Source organism: Hyperoodon ampullatus (assembly GCF_949752795.1).
Source record: "Hyperoodon ampullatus genome assembly, chromosome: 6".
Classification (NCBI taxonomy): domain Eukaryota; kingdom Metazoa; phylum Chordata; class Mammalia; order Artiodactyla; family Ziphiidae; genus Hyperoodon; species Hyperoodon ampullatus.
In genome coordinates, this window is record NC_136919.1 from 104,734,946 (window position 1) to 104,751,314 (window position 16,369).

The 16,369-nt window shown below is 55.5% G+C and overlaps 1 protein-coding gene across 1 annotated transcript in view; it reads right to left on the reverse strand.

The window, feature by feature from the left end:
- Nucleotides 1-1,562: 1,562 nt before the first annotated feature.
- Nucleotides 1,563-16,369, reverse strand: part of BICD2 (BICD cargo adaptor 2) — a gene marked incomplete at its 3' end in the record, with an annotated part of 51,319 nt that continues 36,512 nt past the window's right edge. Inside the window, exons 2-7 of the mRNA XM_079706570.1 lie at nucleotides 14,378-14,590; nucleotides 7,526-7,678; nucleotides 5,289-5,723; nucleotides 3,643-4,650; nucleotides 3,239-3,390; nucleotides 1,563-1,872 (exon numbers count right to left, since the gene is read on the reverse strand). Of these exons, the coding sequence (XP_079562696.1) occupies nucleotides 1,563-1,872; nucleotides 3,239-3,390; nucleotides 3,643-4,650; nucleotides 5,289-5,723; nucleotides 7,526-7,678; nucleotides 14,378-14,590 (2,271 nt within the window). The remainder of the gene's footprint in view (nucleotides 1,873-3,238; nucleotides 3,391-3,642; nucleotides 4,651-5,288; nucleotides 5,724-7,525; nucleotides 7,679-14,377; nucleotides 14,591-16,369) is intronic.

A 16,369-nucleotide genomic window follows, 5' to 3' on the forward strand; every position in this document is an offset into this window, starting at 1 on the left:
TGCCCCTGGAAGTCCTGCTTGAAGAGGGGAGATGGCCTGACATCTTCTCTAGTGGGAGGGGAATCCAAGACCTGACATCCCATCTGCAAAACAGCCTGGAGCTGGGTATAGGTACACAGAAGGGACAGGCATGGTCCATCCTGTATATCTTCACTCCGCAGTTTGCCAAATCCAAGTTGGTCTGGGTAGCACCTGGCATCTGGTGGGAACTGAGACATGCTTGGGAATTAAGGGAAAGAGTGGAATGGGGGCAGATACCTGTGTGTAGGGACAGTGAAAATTCCCCCTCTGGGCCCCAGAGAGAGGAGGCAAAGAGCTATTCAGGGAGACTGCATCTTCATGGCTGGTGGGCCCCATGGATGACATGGAGGGAAATACTGAGAGAAGTTCGGCTGCCAAAGCTCTTGGTGTGGGTGCAGCTTCTGAGCATGGGGGAGTACTATGGCTGCCTTTCCTGCCTGTCACCACCTCTGGAATTGCACTGATGATCAAGAACCATATTCCTCCTACCGTGAATCCTGAAACTAGCCCTGGGTCCATTCAAGGTTCCCTTCCCACACCAGGCCGGGCTTCAGTTAATAGGTGTGGGACCCAGTCCCTCATTTCAGCCTGGCCTGCCGGTAACTCAAGCTCAGGTTGGGGGTTTCCACGGCCCTGTTTCTTGTAGTCTGAAGCCCCCTGAGAGGAAGGCCTGATAACGGGCAGAGAGCGAAAAAAATCCAGCAGGAAGCTGAGGACACTCTAAGTACAAAAGGATGGGCTTCCTGTGAGGACAGAGGTCTGGCCAGGCACTTGGGAAGTTTTTCTCATTGGAAAAAACCCAAGTCTTTGGCCTGCCAATTTGTCACCTTGCAGGCCACCAGACAAGCGTACAAATCTCAGAAAGAGAAGCTGAGGCTGCTGAGCTCTGGTCTGGGGTGTGGCTAGGTATGCCTGTGCCTCTTGAGCATGACCGGTGGTGCCCAGTGCACGTGTACGCCTGGGCTGGAGGACGTGGGCCACAGGGCTGCTCTTCCTCTGGGTTTAGGGGAAGGAATTCTGTAATTCTGTCCCAAATATAAACTGTAACAAGATGCCGCACAAACTACAGAATAATTCTCTCCGTAATCTGTACCAAGCACAGAGTGTCCTCCGAGGCTGCACCTGGGATTCAGGCTGGAACCTCTAACACTGGTTTCTGGGTGCCGGGGCAGTACAACTGCATTAGACACATGCAGGGAACATGCAAGTTTCAATGCAAGTTCTGCCCCTCCCAGTGAGAGCCAATGGCACCCGGGCCCTGGGAAGCCACATTTTTGCGAGGACACATGGCTCCAACCCCACCTTGACCACCCCACCAAGAGAGCAGCTGCTGTGAAGGGTGGTCCCGAGGGGTGAGAAACAGACACAAAGCTTGCAGTGTCCAGGTGGAGCAGCAGGCTGCCTCTGCTAAATTCTTCCCTCTGTGCATTAGTCACAGTTAAGACCAGCCTAGCACCATGGTCCCACTGCTGCCAGGTTAGTTGAGGTGAAGCAGACAGGTGATATGCGGCAGGTTAGCTGCAGCGTGTACCCTTGCGGCCCTAATCGCAGTAAACGTTATATTTCTCGCCACAGAGCACCTGGGCAGCCAGCCCAGCACCCTCAGCCCTGTCACTAGCGCAGGCGCAGGTGTGACTTACGCTCGGGGTGCCAGGCTTGGCCTTGGGGGTGGCCTTGGCGCGGCTTCGCCGGGTCTGCTCATGGTCCAGCTCAAGCAGCTCCAGCCGCTGGGTCAGCGCCAGCTTCTGCTGGATGGCCATGCGCAGCAGCGAGTTGAGTGTCTTCTTCTCGTCCTCAGCAGCTGCCAGCTGCCGCTGCATCTCATCCAACTGTGTGATGTACTCGTCACACCTGCGGGAACACAAGAGGCGAGAGCGTGGCTGAAGGACCTGGGAGAGCCAGCGGCGTGTGTGATCACGGCTCCTGTACTGAGGGCTCCAGAAGGTGAGCAGACCCCATCTGCTCACTGGGCTAGAAACGAAGAGGATGTGCCCCTCTGAGGTTTGGCTTTCTCTGGGAGGGGCTCTCTGAAGCCAGTTTTCACTAAAGGTGGTGGTGGCTGCCTTTCAAGGCCTCCAGGTGGCTCAGGGGCAGCGGGCTGGAGGTGTGATATCACTTGGCTCTCAGGATGTGGGGATAAACCCGAGGGCAGGAATTGGCTTGTTCCCGGAATAGCCCAGGCACACAGTAGGTGCTTAGTAAGTCTAGAACAAATGGCTAACCAGAGCCTGGGAAAAGCACATGTGGACGTCAGAAACAGCCCTATTTTAGTATCTGCTGAGCTGTGACACATGCTCCCCACCTAGGTAAGGAGCTGGGAGAGAAATGCCCATCCTGGGTCTGTCCCTGAGGGAGGGAGTGCGGCCTGGGTGAAGGGGATGGTGGGCACACACCCCCTACACCCCCATCCACCAAGGCCAAGGACCATCAGCAAGTTTTAACCCTTGCCCCGAGGTCTGTGATCTTGGCACCATCTGAGAAGTCAGGCTTTTAAATAAAACAAGTTGAGGAAGCAAGGGTCAACATACTATGTGCTGAGGACTGTGAGATCTTTCCCAAGCACTTTGCCCAGGAGGAAAGAAAGCTTCCAGAGAGGCCTGGAAGCTTCTTTGTCTTTGCCCCCTCCTCCCACATCGCTGAAATGCAGGGAGTGCCCAGCACCCTGGCACAAGGCAAAGTAGGCCCTGAGCTCAGTTTCAACCCTGTTTATTAACCCAGAGCCTCAGACTCCCAACCCTGACACTGGCCAGCAGATGGCGCCATGCCTCTCTGAATAGGGAAACACCCAGAAGCAGGCCCCAAAAGCAGCCTCCAGCTCTGCACCTGGCCGGCTTCCTGACCACAGGACTGGCCTAAAGAAAGACGCCGCCCGCCACCACCACAAACTCTAACTGGTAGGGTCAGAGGTGCAGCACTGGGACCCCGCCCCTGCTGGGAGGGGAACCTTCCTTCTAAATACACGAACTTCCCACCAAGTTCTGGGGGCAAACTCATTTGTTATCACTGGCTTGCCCACTTGCCTGTTTCTCCTTCGAAGCTCATGCCTCCAGCCTGGCCATAAGGACCCACTCTTTTAGCTTTCTGCTTCCAACTTTCTCATCTTAGGTGTAGAGTGGAGGTAAAACTGGGCCCCTGGGTTTTCACACAGCAGAAATGGAATTACCCGCAGGGCCAGGCTCCTGGGCTGCTGAGCAGCGAAAGGAACAGTAAGCGTTACCTGGTGGCAAACATGGCACGCAGTGAGGAGAAGGTGGCCGCGTCCTCCTTGAGGGCCTTGAGCTCATTGCGCAGCTTCATCATGGTCTCGGTCACCATGGCCTTCTCGTTCTCGTACTTGCTCTTTAGGTTGGCGAGGGCCACCTCTGCCGTCTAGGGGGTCAGGGATGCAAAAGACGGGCAGGTGAGGGGCGTCAGGAGGGGTCTGCTGCCTCAGTGCCACAGACCAAGGCCCCAGCCAGCCCTGGGGCCTCTCAAAGGCCTCAGCCCCTCCCCACAGCATTGAGGTGAGGTTTTCGCACATCTTTCCTTCAGTAGTAGGAAACGCACGGGCCAGGAGGCCAGGGAGGGTGAGAACAGCCCGCCCACGTGCCCACCCCTGCCGGACCCGAGCGCCGTGCACACCTGCTTGTTGGCCTTGAGGACCGTGCGCAGCGTGGTGATCTGCTCCCGCTTGGTGCTGAGCAGCGACTTCAGCTTCAGGATCTCCTCCATGAGTGCCTCCCGGTCCTTGTCTGCAGCTGGGCCCAGCTCCTGTGAGGCCAGGCGCTGCCGCGACAGCTCTGTGGTGCGGTCCACGGCGGCCTGCAGGTGCCGGATCTGGTCACGGATGATGGCGATCAGGTTGTAGATGTTCATGGGCTCCCGGCGCGGGTCACTCAGGGGTGAGGGCAGTGAGGAGCCAGGTGAGGGGCTGCTGTCCCTGGCCCTACCCTCTGCGGCAGGCGGCCCCTTGGGCAGGACAGGTGAGCGACGCCCGCGGGCCTCAGGGCTGCCGCTGCCGGCGCCAGCCGGGCCCTCTCGGTAGTAGTCCAGCACCACACGGGTGGGCGTCTCGTTGTTGCACATGCACACGTGGTGGTAGAGGTTGGCCAGCTCCTCACTGAAGGTCACCAGCTCGTCCTGGGCCACGCTCAGGCTGCCTTGTGTCTCGCCTGCGACGTCGCTCACCTTCTTCAGCTCCATCTGCAGCCGGGACAGGAGCTCGCGGTCCTGGCGGCTGGCCTTCTCCAACAGGGAGACCTTCTCAGTGAGCGCCTGGCTTTCGGCCTCATGCCGGCCCTTCTCCTCGGTGTGCTGGGCCTCGCTGGTCTCGTGGGCACTGCGCAGCGCCTTCAGCTGCTCCCGAAGCTCACCAGCCTCTGCCAGGGCCACACGGTACTTGCAGGCCAGGATCTCAGGCCCATTGATGTCCACCTCATAGTAGTCACCATCCTCGTGGCTGTCTCGCTCCTTCTCGCTGTCCAGGGCCGTCCGCCGCTCCTTGCTGGCCTGCAGGCGCCGCAGAGCACCCAGGGTCTCTGTGAGGCGGCTCACCTCCTCGTGCCGCTCCGACAGGGCCCCTCGGGCCTGCTCCAGCTGCTTCTGTGTGTCCTGCAGCGTTGCCAGCAGGCCCACCTTCTCCCGCTCCATCTGCGAAGGCACAGAAAGGGCCCGTCAACAGCCCACAGGAGTACTTGCGCTCAGAGGACCCCTGGACAGTCCCAGGAGTGACCCCATCCATGCCATGACCATCACCCTGCTAGCCTCTCTGTGATAAATTCGGGCGGAGGTGTCACGTGTGGGGCGATGATGGCTCTTCCCCCTACCCAGATGCTTGCGGGGCTTGGTGAGTCCCTCCTCAGAGACACGCCGTGAACCAAGGGGCTGCGGTGCAGACCCTGGGATTCTGTGCAGTCGGGGCAGGAAACCCTGACGTGACGTGTCTACAGGACACAGCATGGGAAACTACACGCAGGGACCTCAGAGGGACGTAAGAAAACCTCTGGCGGTGCCCAAACTTGTAACCAGAAACCGAATTCTCTGGGCACCTTCCAACTCTAATGCTGCAATTCCACTTAGGTTAACAATACAGAATTACCTATGTAAAAGAAATGTAAGTAAAAGAAGGTGCATAGCATTGACAAAGTGTCAGGAAAGCGCTGTCCTGGTGACGAGCAGGTCTGGCCAACACCACGGGGGACAGGAGTGGAGGTGGGAATGGTGCGCGTGGGCCCAAGGCCCGGGGCTGTGACAAGACCCGGCTGGGGTGGGGCTACCCACCCGCTCACCTGCATTAGCTGCTGCTTAAGCTTCTGGATCTCAGAGATGTTGAGCTCACTGAGGAGGTCAGAAACGAGGCTGGGGGAAGGTGGAGCAAGGCCGTCCTTGGTGGGCGTGGAGGTCTTGTTGTCCAGCGGCAGCTTGGCCAGGCCACCGTGCTCGAAGCCGTTGGCCAGGGCTTCGGCGTCATCACCAAGCTTCAGGCCGTCCAGGGAGACGTGCAGGTGGCTGGTGTAGAGGGAGTCATTGATGCTCATGTAGTGCGACAGCTCCTTGCGCAGACTGTTCTTCTGCTCCCGCTCTGTCTTCAGCGTCTCCAGCGCCTCCTCCAGCTGCCGCTCCGAGATCTCCTTGAGCCGAATGGCGTCCTCCAGCTGGCTGTTGAGATATTCGGTCTCCTCCTCCAGACGCTTGATCTCATGCTTGAGGCCCTCAAACTCCACCTGTGAAAGAGGTCAACACTCTTCCATGCCTGAGGAACGGGGAAGAAGCACCACTGTGCTGACTACACAGCTGGGAAGACATGGATGCCTAGAGGGTTACAGGCATGAGGTGCACACAGGAAATGGCCGGCCCACGCCTGGGACACACGTGCACGTGGTACGAACAGTGCAGAAGCATGAGACTTGCTCATCACCAGAGATGCCATGGAAATCACAACACATCCACACTGCCAATTTGTCAGGTGACCTAAAATGTTGCCAAGTGTATATTGACTTTAAATTCTAAAACTACTTAAATAGCACTAAGAGTTGATTAAGTATTTCAAGATACGTAAAACATGTATCTAGATGTGCAGTATGACCACTACTTCTAATCCTATTTCAAAATGAAGGAACTAAAACTCCCACTGAAGTGGGATGCGCCTCAGCTGCACATACCACCCAGACTGAGAGAGGCCCGAGTGGGAGTGGGAGTGAGAGAGGCAGAATCCAAGGCCACGCCTGTTGAAACAATATTTGCAGGTGGATAAGGAAAGAGCAGACAGAAACCAATGCTTGATGTGGGTACTCAGGATCTATGGGCAACTTAAAAAAAAATTTATTATTCTGCAATATGTGTGCAAGAAACAAGGAATGAACCACTCAGAGGCAGGACCAAGGGGGTCTCTGTGGGTCAAGGCCTGGGGTAGGGGAACCCCAGGGAGGGGCCAGACTCTACCATGTGCTGCCCAGGGCCTGTTTTCCCCCTCCTCAGGATGCTTGTGTGTGACTGCAGATGAGCACAGCAGCACAGAGGGCCTGCTATGCAGCTAGGGAAGGAGCTCCTGTGCTTGTGTTCTTGGGAGGAGATCCACTCCCTGCTGGTTGTAACAGTCACAGAGGTTCTGCTGTCAGCATAAGCACATGGGCCCACACTTTCCTATGCAGGATTGAAATACTCAGGTCCCTGCTGTTTAGGGTTCCTGGAATAAAGGTCCCCCCAGTCTCCACCCTGTAGAGCTGTGGTTCTTGGAGAGTTAGGTGGTAGGGTCAGGTCTTGAGGGGCCTGAGTGCCCAAGACCCCCTGGGTGTCCTGTCACAGATGGAAGTGACCCTCTCGTCCCATCACAAGTGGAGGTGACCTGCCTGTCTCTGTCCTCTCGCTGGTGGAGGCGACCCTCCTGCCCCTGTCCTCTCATAGGTGGAGATGATCCTTCTGTCCCCATCCTGTCACGGGTGGGTAGAGGTGACCCTCCTGCCCTGGCCTGTCCCAGGTGGAAGTGATCCTACTCATGCCACCCATTGCGGTGTTACTCGAGGGCATGATATGACAGCTTGGACATCTCCACACTGTTCAAGGCCCACCTGGCTTCACCCCAAGGTCCAGGACCACATGGGGGTCAAAGGGGACTGGCAAACCTGAGACAGTGGGAGAAGTGGGTGCGCTAACAGCTCTAGGGTCCCACAGGGCATAAGGACATCTCTGGTCTCCTGTCAGCACCTGAGAGGAGACAAAGCTGGACACCCAGACTCTGGGGTTCTTTATCACCCCCCGTTTTTTTTTTTCATCTTTGCTGGCTGGAACACCTTGTCTAGCCCAACTGCCAGCCAACAATACAGCCAAAGGCCTTGTTTTTCTGATCTTGGAGGGGCTGGGCCCTGCTGCCACACCCCTGGTCCACAGTGGCATGCGGCCCTCAGCTTGAGTGTGTGGAAGGAGGGTGAAATGCCTTCTGACCACGGAGACAGCAAAGTGAGGGTTAGGCCAGGGCCGTGGCCCAGAGCCAACCTACCTGTCCCACCTGCCCAGCCCAGATACTTGCCTGGTTCTGCCTGAGCACAGACACCTGCTTTTGCAGACTGATGTTCTCCTCCTCCAACTCCGAGTAGTCCTGCAGCAGGCGGGCCTCCCGGAACTTGTACTCCTTGATGTCATCCCGCAGGCGGCCACGCTGAATCTCTACATTTTGGTTGATCTGCCAGGAGGAAGGCAGGTGTGAGCAGCCTGCCCTAGCTGGTCTCACCACCCCTGGGGCAGAAGGAGCTCAGTGCAGCCAGGCCCACCATAGTGGCCATGCAGCTGGGACTTGGAATCCCAGGCCTGCTATGGTGCCCGATGTGGCCACCGGGCGAGGAGCTGGGGCCCCGGGCTGTGAGGTACGGCAGTGAACAATGCAGGGTCTCAGCCTGCTCTGACCCTTGGTTTCTTCATCTGTAAAATGGGGTTCAAAGTAGTTCCTTGGTCACATGCTGCTGGTAGCACGTACAGTGGTGCAGCGCTGTGGAAACCGTCTGCAGCTACTCGAACAGTTCAGCACAGAGTTAACACCTGACCCATCAATGCCCCTCCACGGCATGCACTCGAGAGAAAGGAAAACACATGTCCACCAAAATCTTGTGCACAAATGTTCAGACACTATTCACAATAGCAAAGGTGGAAACAACTCAAATGTCCACCAATTGATGAGATAAACACGCTGTAACACAAATAAATCTTGAAAACAACGTGAGTAAAAGAAGAGGTGTTAGTGGTCATGTATTGTACTGTATGATTCCACTTACGTGAAATGTCCAGAATAGGCAAATCCACAGAGATAGAAAGCAGATGTGTGGTCGCTGGGGGGCAAGGAGAAGATGGGATGGAGAGTGACTGCTAATGGGGTTTCTTCTTGGAATGATGTAACATTCTAGAATTGATTTGGGATGGTGCATAAATCTGTAAATATACTAAAATCCACTGACTGTACACTTTAAGTGGGTGAGTTGTAAGGGATATGAATTATCTCAATAAAGTTGTTAAAAAGAGTTCCTGCCTCCGAGGTGCCTTAAGGATTCAAATATCATGCACGGAGAGAGGCCAGTGCAGACCTGGCAGTAACTGTGCAATCAAGACTGGTGGGAGGGGCTTCCCTGGTGGCGCAGTGGTTGGGAGTCCGCCTGCCGATGCAGGGGACACGGGTTCGTGCCCCGGTCCGGGAAGATTCCACATGCCGCGGAGCGCCTGGGCCCGTGAGCCATGGCCGCTGAGCCTGCATGTCCGGAGCCTGTGCTCCGCAACGGGAGAGGCCACAGCAGTGAGAGGCCTGCGTACCACAAAAAAAAAAGTAAAGACTGGTGGGAATTCTCAACTGGCTGCTAATATGCGCCGTGTGCCAGGACCTGGGTCCCTTGGCCCACATTCTGGGGCCATCTTGTATACTGTAGGATGCTTAGCAGCAACCTGAGCCCTGCCTACTGGATGCAGCCCCCACCCCTGTTGTGACCATTGACACTGCCTCCAGACACGGCCAGTGTGCCATGGGGGCAGAATCATCCCCTAGACAAACTCTCCATCTCTCCCCACATCCCTATTCCCAATGCTCCAAGCAGCTTCACCCACATGCCTGCAAAGATCTAACCCCCCCCAGGCCAACACCACCCCACCTGGACCCTCGGCTAGAAGCGCCATCACCCACTGGGCCCCACAGCTCACTCTGTCCTCCTCACCCAGCACACTGGCCTCTCTGCTGGTGCTGAGGTTTCCTGTGATCACATCCGTGCATACACTAAGATTCCATATAGGTACACACGGAACAGCAATGTTGGATTGGTACAATGAAATAGGGCCAATAAGAAAAAAAGTTCAAGAAAGCAACAGAGAGGGGAGTGAGTCATTGTATGTATCAAGCACTCCTGACAAACGCTCACCACCAAAATCTCCAGTAAATGGACTGAGGCATTCTTCTCAATAAGTGATCCAAAGAGGTACCCAAGAGTCAACACCAGAAAAAACAGACACCAAGTTACTGACTGGAGAAATGCAAGGCCCCCGGAAAGCAAAACTCCTATTAGGCAAAAATAAACAAAATAACAGTGTGAGTGGCAATGGGAGGAAACATATACTTACCTGCTTCCTAACAAAGTTCTGCATACACCTCGACTCTGGCCATTTCCCTTGTTTACCACCCAACTGACTGTTATGGTTAATCTTAGTGTCAACTTGTCTAGGTCCTGGCATCCAGATATTTGGTCAAACACCAGTCTAGATGCCATTCAGGTATCTTTTAGATGAGATTAACATTTAAATTAGGAGACCCACTGAGTAAAGCAGATCACGCGCCATAATGTGGGTGGGCCTTATCCAGTCAGTTGAAGGCCTTGAGAAAAAAAAAAAGACAGCCTTCAGACTCAAGCTGCAACATCAGTTCTTCCCTGGGTCTCCAGCCAGCTGGCACAACCCGCAGGTTTTGGATCTGCCAGCTCCCACAGCTGAGTGAGCCAATCCCTTACAATGAATCTCTCTCTCTCTACACACACACACCCCTATTGGTCTGCTTCTCTGGAGAGTCCTCACTAACACAATGATTGCTATATAAGAACCATGCTTGCTGCATCCACTGTGTGCAAGGCAAGTTGGTTGCTCCCCACCTGTTGTGGTTCAGCCCACCCTGGCCTGATGCACCTGCTGAGACCACCTGTCCACTCTCAGTACGGGAGGACACAGGAGGTAAGATGGTGAGACAGGGGCAGCAGGCAGGGGCAGCTGTTGGTCACGAACAATGTAAATGGGCTTTATTTAAAATTTAACAACTCCCCTCAATAAAACAAGTGATCCTGAGGTGGACAGAAAGAAGACAGAAAGAGCTAAGACCACGGGCCAGCCTGATTGCCTAGGCTGAAGCCCTCCGCACCCCAGAGCCTATGTGCCCAGGCTGCACCAGAAACCTCTGCTGAGCTGAAGCCTTGCACAGTCTTCCTGCACAGGACTCGTCTTTGTTTTTTTTATTGAGATATGATTCATATACCATGAAGTTCACCCACTGAAAGTATACAATTCAGTGGTTATAGCTTATTCAGAGTTGTGCACCATTACCTGTTCTGGAACATTTTCATCACCCTAAAAAGAAACCACACACCAGTTAGCAACCACCAATCTGCTTTCAGTCTGTGGATTTGCCTTCTCTTGACGTTCACAGAAACGGACCTGGACAACATGTGGCCTCTCTGTGTGGCTCAGAAAACCTTTCACTGGCGCTGTCTCCATACTGGCACTGCACTTGGTGCTCGACCGCCCCGAGGGGCATCACCCACTCCTTCACTACCGAGTACCAACTGTGCTAGGTGCTCCTCTAGGCTCTGTCTTGTTCACTGAGGCACGTGTATACTCGCCCACGCACAGCACACACATTGCCAACTGGTGTCAGCTGCTGCTGAGTGAGGCCCTGAGTAGGTGAGGATGGGTGTTGTACTGAAGTCAGGTCTGGGAGTCTGGAATGCAGAGCAGCCAGTACCCCATGTTGCAGAAGCCCCATCACGGCACAGCTGGAGCTAAGGCACAGGGAGGGAGCACCGCCCTGCACAGGAGTGCTCCAAAGCTGGTCAGTATTTTCCCTCAGAGGAAAGGGCAAGATATTTAGCCAGGAGGCCACAGCCCAAGCCCCAGGGAAGGCCTGTGGCCCCATGTAAGGCCAGGGTGGAGGTGGGAGAGATGCCCCAGCCCCGTCAGAGCTGTGGAGCCTGCACAGGGAGAAGGTGAAGACAGAGGCAGAGACCGGAGCAATGTGAACACAAGACAAGGAACACTGAGGGTTGCCGGCACCCAAAAGCTGGAGAGGCTCCACATGGAACACGGTCCTGCCAGCACCTTCATTTCATACACAGAAAATCTTAGAAAATAAAATTCTGTGGTTTTAAGCCAGTAGTTTGTGGCAATCTATTATGGTGGCCCGAAAAAAACAAATACACAAATATAGGTTTAATACCAGGAAAGACATTGCTGTAACAAATACCTGAATATGTGCAAGTGGCTGTGGAGGTGAGGATGGCCAGAAGCTGGAAGAGCTTTGAGGAGGACAGGAAAAGGCCAGACTACCTTGAGACTATTGGTAGAAATGTAATTGTTTCAAGTGACTCTGGTGAGGCTCAGAGAACAGTCACAGAGAAATCTTCAGTTGCCTTAGGGAATGCATGTACCATCACAAAATAACACTAGAAGAGGTATGAATGTTAGTTAGAAGTGCTCCCAGTAAGGCCTTAGTGGGGAACAAGAAACAGTGGAAAGGCTGTCCTTGCTGTAAAGTGGTAGAAAACCAGGCTGAGCACCAGGGCTGGGTGGAAAGCAGAATTAGTAAGCGAGGAATTTGGATGGTTAGCAACGTCTGGGTTGTCTGCCCATGTGACAACTCCATGCCCTGGCTCTGGAGCCAGGTGTCCTTCTGTCCAAGCCTGTCCACTCCACGCTGGAGCATGGGGCTGCTGCTCCTGACCCAATACCCACCACCTCACTTTTGTGGCCAAACACCTTGCTTTCTTCCAGCAGCTCCTGGTGGCCCAGATGCCACCACAGCAGGAAATAAGCCTTTTCCTGGCTCCTAGCCAGGACAGGGGAGATGACAACTGACATGACTTCTGCTGGGACATCTTTGTCACTTACACCTGGGCCTGTGCAGGGCCTGACATGTGCAGAGTCCACCAGGACAGCAAGGCCAGGGTCCAATTGCACAGAAAGCTTTTTCCTAGGGGGGGTCCCAATTGGCAGATGCTGCTGACCCCTCCACAACTCACAGTCCTGCTTCGCCAGGAAGCCCTCACTCCTCCATTCCCAAGGCAAATCCGTGGAAGGCCTCGGCATGTGCAAAGGACCTGACTCTGCCTCCAGCCAGCTGTGACCGTGCCCAGATCCTTGGGTCTCTGCTTCTCCATCTGCAAAATGGGGCTTGAGGCCATGTCCCAGGACAGAAGTCGGCAGGGCCCGTCCATTCACAGTGCAGAGGTCAGGACCCACTGACTTTAGGCATGCAGCCAAACCTTCTGCACCTTGTTTCCCAAGTTGTGAGATGAGGGAAGTAAATGGATGCCCACAGGGTCACTGAGAGGACAAGTTATGGGGTAGCTGGAACTGTCCCACATGCTGAGCATGTTTGCTACACATGTCACAGGATGGAGGCCACAAGTTCCTCTTGGAGAGCTGGGCATGGAGGAATGAACCCCTAAGCCAGTCATCGCAGGGTGGAAGGATGGGGGTGGGGGTCAGAGGGCACAGCACAGCTGGCCCATCAGTCAGTGGACGGCAGCAGGACGAGGCACAGGGAGGGAAATGACCTCCTGTGGAAGGGGCATCTCCTATGGCGACTGTGCAAAGCCTCCTCGGCTGGGTCACACCAAGACAGGTACGGGTTGGTGCTTATCAGGGACAGTGCTTGGTGTTGTGTCCTCATGATCCAGGCTTCTCAGCCAGGCCCGAGCCTTGGTGCAAGCCTCCTGTAGGACGGGGGACGGCCATGGAGGAGCTCAGCAGAGCAGCTCAGGCAGAAGCAGCAGGGCCAGGACCAGGAGAAGAGTAACTTGAGTGGGATGGGAGCGGAGTACAGACAGAGCCAGCAATGATGGGGACACTCACCAGGGCTCTAGTCTGAGTAGGCAGTGATGGAGAGCCTCCACGCCAACCAAGAACCTGGCATGGCTCCACAGTGATCCTACATAGCTCCTACAGTGATCAGGGGCACAGGTGGGGCCTCAGGAGAAAGATGAACTGAGGATGTATGGGGGTGGGGAGTACAAGGCTTCCTCCTGAAGCACTAACAGGAAACAGCAGGAATCCTGGCCCAACCAGACCTGTTCTTTAATAGCAGTGTGTGGGACTGGCTGAGCTCACTTCCTGACACCAAAGCCAGTAGTCAGCAAGTCCCCCGCCACGCTCCTGACTGCCCCCTTCTGGAAGAGGGAAGGAGCAGAATGAGTCTGGGCTGGGCAGAGCACCTCTACTGGCTCTTCCGGAAAAGGGTGCGTAGCCAGCAAAGAGTCTAGTCTCCAACTTGGGTGGTCAAATCTACAGCTCCGATGGCCCCTTCTCCCCACCCTGACTAGAACGCTCCTGTGGGAGGAAATGAGATCATGCACTCCCCCTGGATCCAGCCAAGTTCCTCCCAGGCCCACAAGCCTTGGGGATCTCTGATCCCAAACCAGGGTGGGTCACTACTCCGCACTGTTGCCGGATCCTGGGCTCTTCCCCAAACCTTGCCAGTGTCCCCTCCCAGCCCTGTGGGACCTTGACTGCCATACACCCTCACATCTGAGGTGTCGACCTCAGAGCTGCCCACCGCTCAGAACCATCTGCTGTTCTGGTCACCTGTCACTGCTCCCCCACCTCTCCCCAGGAGAATAGAGGCCAGAGGGTGGGTCTTCCCACAGCCCAGAACAAGGCCTCTTGCCCTTCCTAATGAGAACTTGTGGGCTCTAACAACCAGCGAGCCCCCCAAGGCCACAGCCAGGACTGCAGCTCATGTACACTTCTGGTTATGCCTGCTCCCCTGATGCTGTCCCACCCCATCTTGCAAATGGTGGCCCACCCTCCCACCTCTCTCCGAGGGCACTGGATGCCTGCCCTCCCCTCTCCACCGGCCCAGGCCTCTCCATGCCCCTGTCAGGGGCCGAGCTGATCCTAGGAGCTACCTGTGGTGGTCCCTTCTGATTTTGTTGTCACGAGCTGGCAGGTGGACACTATAATTCTGTGGATTCACATCAGCCCAAGGGCAGAGCTGGGATCCTGCCACCCTCAGCCCTTCCTGGACCACCATGAACCACATAAAACTGGGCTGGGAGTGGAACAACTTGTGGGTGGCCCTGCCCCCAGGACGCACTGGCTTGTTTTCCCACCCACCCACAGTCAAGCAGCCCACCCTAGTTCTGCTGCTTACCTCCTTCAGCTCCTGGGCCACTGAGGCCAGGCGCTCGTTCTCTGACTGGGTGTTGGCAAGCACGTTGCGCAGCTGCTTCAGCTCTGTCTGCAGCTCCAGCACCTTGCGCACATAGTACTGCTCCTTGGAAGCTGACTCCTGGATCAGACTCTCTTCCCGGCTCTCACCGTCCGCAGCCACCTTCTTATGGTTCGTGTGGGCCTGTCCAAATGCCTGCAGGAGATGAGATGCTCTTGAGAGGGAGCCTGGAGGCAACCCTGTGGCCAGACACGTGGGGGAAGAGGGGGACACAGGAGGAGCAGGATACCTAAGGGCTACACGAGGGCTGTGAGGTTACAGAAGAGCTGGGAGTGGGGCTAATGAGGAGCCCTGGTGGGATGGGATAGAGAGACGGGCTGGAGGAACTGGGGCGAGGCAGGGATAGGAGGCCCCAGCCACCATCTCTGCCAGTGTGGCCCCCATCAGCAGGCTGGCCCCACTCCAGGGCCAGGAGGGAAGCCCCCAGCACCAGGGTGGGTCTGAGGTCTCCCTCCAGATATGGAAACCGAGACTCAGGGAAGTGCCCTTCCCCTGCCTGATCCTGATTCACTCATCCTGGGAGACGCCTGTGCCTGGGGAGGCCTGGGAAGGTGGAAGCCCAAGCCTGGCACAAGTGAGGGGACAGGAGTGTGAACCAGAACTCTCAGAATCAGCCAACAGGTCCCCATGTGTGTCCTAGTCAGGAGACCCTGCCCACCCGTCCAGGGCCTGAGCACAGAGATAAAAATACCAGAGGGGAGAGGACCCACCATCCCCAGACCCAGCAAGGGCTTTGGGCTGTAAGAGGCAGAGGAGCATGTGGCTGGCTCAGGGAGGGGCCCCCATGGGCAAGTACTACCAGGATTGGTGCTGGCCTGCCCAAGTCCATGCCCCAGGTCCCGGCCGGCTCGGACCTGCCATCGTGTCGTGTCCCCCCAGGTGTCACGGCCCCTAGCAAGCACTTTTGCTTCTCTTTCCCTCTCACCCTGCACCATCACAGTAGCCAGGACGTGACCCACATAGACCTGTAGTGTGTGTCCTCCCCAGGGGCCCCCTGCCCGCTGGCCACCCCATGCAGACCTCTGAGGGGAGACCTTGTCTCTTTACAGGGCTCCTGGCTCACAGAAGAAAATCAAAAGAGAGAGGGCTCCTAAAGAGCAAAGAAGATGATGCTTTTATCTCTTGAGAGAAACAGAAACATTTTCATCCATTTATTATTTAATATGAAGTCTAGGAATTTAGTCCAAGAAAACAACTGGGAAAACGTGCAACGCCATGTATAAGGATGTTATTGAGCAGGACTGTTTGTAATATAAAAAATCGAAATGTAGAAAGTGTCTTGTTTCTCTGTCGGCAGGGGACTGGCTAAATAAAGTAGGGTAGGGTATGGTCAGGGTAACTGCTCTCCCTCCCAAGAGTGAGTCTTGTTCACCTGCTCTCAGCCACTGAGAACCTGCTCTGTGAAGACACAGGCTCCTCTTTAAATCAAGTCAGCTCAGCTCTATGATTTCTGTTGCTGTCCTCCACCTCCTCCATCCTGGTCCCAGGGAAAGACTAAAGCACAAATCTGTGTCTACGTAGGACCTGCCGTATCCTGGGTGGCAACCCCAACCCCCGGCTGCACACCAGCCCTGGGCGAACCAGAACTTGCTAGAAGTGCAGGAAGAACCCAACTCATGGGGCAGGTGTACTGGAAAGCATCAGCCAGGTCATGGGTGTCTCTCCAAAGCTCCAGACAACGGGGTAAACAGAGCAGAACACGCCCTTGAATCTCGAGCTGGAGCACTTACATCTCCTGAGGCACCACGTCATCATCAGAGGCTATCCTGAGGTGGGATGGCTAAACACGCCTGCACACACACATTCACACCTTGGCCTGAATCTTCACCTCCACCCAGCTCCCAGCCTGAGGCCCATGAGCACCCAGGCAGCTTTTCAAAGACAATGGAGCTGGAGACTTACACCTCCTGCCAA